Consider the following 3,917-nt stretch of genomic DNA (forward strand, 5'->3'; position numbering starts at 1 on the left):
GGGGTGCTTGTTTAACGTGAGTCCCCTTGCCTCTCACTTCGGGGTGCTTGTTTAACGTGAGTCCCCTTGCCTCTCACTTCGGGATGCTTGTTTAACGTGAGTCCCCTTGCCTCTCACTTCGGGGTGTTTGTTTTACGTAAGACTTTTTGCCGATCATGTGTGTACGTGTGTGCATGTGACGAGCACTAGGCTTAGAAGCGCTAATTTTTTTATTTATCCATTTAATAAATGTTCGAATACACTACCATTCTGTTGTAAACATAAACGGAGCCGTTTCTGAAAATTTATAATGGTAGATAACAAAACTCGCCGAGGAATATTATTGCAGGCTCTTTTCATTCTGTTTTTCATATCCTCTCGAGTTGTCGGAGCTTCTTTGTATACTACATTTTTCAAATAACCCCACAAGTAAAAATCTGGTGAAGTTAAATCTGGAGAACGTGGAGGCCACTTTGTAGGGCCGAATCTGCCTATCCATTTTTCATGGTACACTTGATTAAGGTAAGTCGTGACTATTCCAGCCGAGTGAGGCGGTGCTCCATCTTGTTGCCACCACATTCTTCGACGAGTATTGATATCAATCTCTTCTAAAAGACCTGGTAATTCGTTTTGCAAAAGTGAAAGGTATCTTGCACTGTGTACAGAATTGATGTAATTTGTATCTTTATTGTCTTAAGATGTACAGCTATCGGAGTCGGATCAGTAACTGTCGGTTTCTGTGAATTCCAGGGCTGGGTAAAATGCTTTTTGAATTGCATTTAAAATGCCAAATGCAAAATACCTGAAAAAAATGTATTTAAGATGCAAAATGTAAAATGGAGTTTCCAAATCCATTTTAAATGTAAAATGGATAAATAGGTATTTTAAATGGTTTTCAAATGCAAAATGGTTTTTTCTAGTATATGCAGTTTATTTGGTTATTAATACATATTATATATGTTTATTTGATAAACGCGCTGTTTAATTTGAGCAGCAATTGTTTTTCGAAAGTATCATCGTGCATACTTCGACGATTGGGGCGACAAATGATGCTCGCGGACGTCAACGCGGCCATAAAGAAAATTGTTGTTCGGCCAATCACGGGACTTGGTTTCTCTTAAGGTCCCATTTCATCGACGCTACGATTTGGCGTCAAATATAGTCACGTGACTAAATTTACTGATCCGAGTACCCCAGAGTATCATTTTATCCTTGTTTAACATACGGTGAGCAACAAGGATAGAATAATACGCTGGGGTACTCGGGTGGCGTTTCTGAACGCAACTCTTGCGACACGCCAGTCACCACGGCACACTGGAAAAGCTGAGACGGTCTCAACTTTTTCCCCCACTACGTCGAGAAGTCACTAGACCTCATTTGTCGCTGGTTTCTAGCGTCCATGAAATTGCGCCTTTATGCGTCAAGACGCTAAGCGAAATTTGTGAGCGCTTAGAAAAACCATTTACCCATTTTACAAATGGTTAAATGTAATAAAATTTCCATTTCAAATGTAAAAGAGAAATGGTTTTCCAAAAAGCATTTAAAATAGAAAATGCAAAATGCCATTTCCATTTTAAATACATATTTAAAATGGAACCATTTCGAATGGTTACCCAGCCCTGGTGAATTCATCGACAGTCGTTCGGTATATTGGTTTTGCCCCCCTCTACGCTTAATATATCTGAGGTTGTCACCTCTACGTCGTCGTTCGAATATACATACATATACATTATTCGCGTTCCTTCTAACGCTTGTCGCTAACATCCCGCCCACCAATTAACTCACATTAATTCAGTTCAATTTTGTCGTCGCCATCGATGGGTAATTTACACAATTTTGTTATAGGTCGCTTGATTACATTGTTTGCTGTTTTTACAGTAACAACGCGTACTTTCTTATCCGCACCTGGATGTAGTTCGAGCACTCGACCGATCTTCCATTGCAATGGAGGCGCATTATCGTTACAGACTAAAACTATATCGTCGACGCCCAAATTTTCTCTTTGAATGGTCCATTTACATTTTCCTTGGAGCGACGTAAGATATTCAATACTTCATCGCTTCCAAAAATGTTGTGTAAGACGCTGAATCAACTGCCATCGGTCGAGTCTATTAACAGGACTCTCTTTTAAATCCATATCTGGTAATCCCGTGATTGACTGTCCTATTAAAAAATGTGCCGGAGTCAGTGGTTGCAAATCATTTGGGCTCGATGGCAATTGGCACAGCGGTCTGGAATTTAGACATGCCTCAATCTGAACCAAAACCGTGCTGAGCTCTTCGAATGTGAGCACAGTCTCCCCAATTACCCGCTTTAAATGATATTTACAGGACTTGACGCCAGCCTCCCATAGGCCACCCATGTGAGGTGCATGAGGTGGAATGAAGCTCCATTGAATCTCGTTTAACGAGCAATATTCGTTTATGGGCTCATCGAAAGAAGTTCGAATCGCCTGATACAATTCGGCGAGCTCTCGCTCTGCACCCACAAAGTTGGTCGCATTGTCGCTATAAATCTTCCGCGGGCATCCGCGTCTCCCAGCAAAACGACGCAACGCCGCGATAAACGCATCCGATGATAACTGACTAACAGCTTCTAAATGGATTGCTTTCGTAGAAAAACATATGAATAAGGCGATATAAGACTTGTTGGTCTTTCGTCCTCTACCTTTACTCATCGCGGTGATAATCGGCCCTGCATAATCGATACCTACCACAGAAAAAACTCGTCGACAGCTTATCCTATCCAACGGCAATGATCACATGATCTGTGTCAGTGGTTTAGGATTATTTCGAAAACACGTCGTGCATCCCCGAACTACCTTTCGAGCAATATTGCGACCGTTCAATGGCCAATATGTTCCTCGAATGGAAAAAAGCAATGCTTGCGGGCCTGCGTGGAGCATGCGACTGTGTTCCCGTTCGAATAGACAAACCGTGAATCGACATTTTGCAGGCAACAAAATGGGATGCCTTTTTTCGTACTCTAATAACGACTTCTGTAATCTACCGCCCACCCTGAGAACCCCGCTCTGGTCGATAAATGGGCTCAGGCTCGCCAATACGCTGCTTGATTTTACTTGACCCCCATCGGATATGTCCCGCATTTCTTGAGCGAATGCGTGTCGCTGAACATGTTTGATCAACTCTAACCGTGACGAATATATCTCGCCTACCGATAACCGTTCTAAATTCCGCTTCAGAGATCTGAGTCTACAATTCGTTATGAACCGATAACACCATGCTAACGTTCTTTCCATTTTTGTGGCAGATGAAAATTTACATATGATACCTCCAACTAACGATTCACTTCCTTCTCGTATGATCAAGGCTTGCAATTCGCCTTTTTCCTCTGATTGCATGATCTTAACCTCCTGTTCGTTCATTTCACCTTGCCGATATTTCGGATTTTCAAATCGTCCGGAAAGCCATGGTGGACCGTAACCACCATAAAGAGCTCGACTCAAGGTTGCCCAAACTTGTCCCGCGAGAAATCAGATCCGCCGGATTCTCTCTACCTTCTACGTGATTCCAATGATTTTTAGGCAAAATTGATTGAATTTTTCCGATCCTGTTGGAAACAAACGTTTTTTGACGACTAACATCGCCGGCTATCCAGGCCAATACGATCATAGAGTCACTCCATGCGTATACGTTATCGATGGTGATGTGCAATGACTCAATGACACTCTGAACTAACTCGACTAATACTACGGCTCCGCAAAGTTATGGAGAATATAAATCTCGGGATCGTCGTTCCACCCATCGGAGCCACGCGTGATCTGGTACAAAGCAATCGCGACATACTTCTATCCGAATTGTCTACTGTTTGTATATATACGCAAGCCCCGTAAGCCCGCTCGGAGGCGTCGCAAAACGCATGCAAATTAAGAAGACGCGGCCCATCACAACTCATAACGCGTCTCGGTATTCGTATCG

At 42.6% G+C, this 3,917-nt stretch overlaps 1 protein-coding gene across 1 annotated transcript; it reads right to left on the minus strand.

Moving 5' to 3' along the window:
* Positions 1-2,032: 2,032 nt before the first annotated feature.
* LOC105556573 lies at positions 2,033-2,656 on the minus strand. The gene has a single exon (XM_012003667.1). It carries the CDS (start codon positions 2,654-2,656, stop codon positions 2,033-2,035), a length of 624 nt encoding a protein of 207 aa, XP_011859057.1.
* Positions 2,657-3,917: the final 1,261 nt, after the last annotated feature.

The sequence above is a fragment of the Vollenhovia emeryi genome, unplaced genomic scaffold (assembly GCF_000949405.1).
Source record: "Vollenhovia emeryi isolate VEMERY1.0 unplaced genomic scaffold, V.emery_V1.0 DF939923.1, whole genome shotgun sequence".
Lineage (NCBI taxonomy): Eukaryota > Metazoa > Arthropoda > Insecta > Hymenoptera > Formicidae > Vollenhovia > Vollenhovia emeryi.

What these genes read in the sequence shown, in the direction of transcription:
- LOC105556573 (XM_012003667.1), bottom strand. Translation starts at nt 2,656, where the DNA reads ATGAGTAAAGGTAGAGGACGAAAGACCAACAAGTCTTATATCGCCTTA.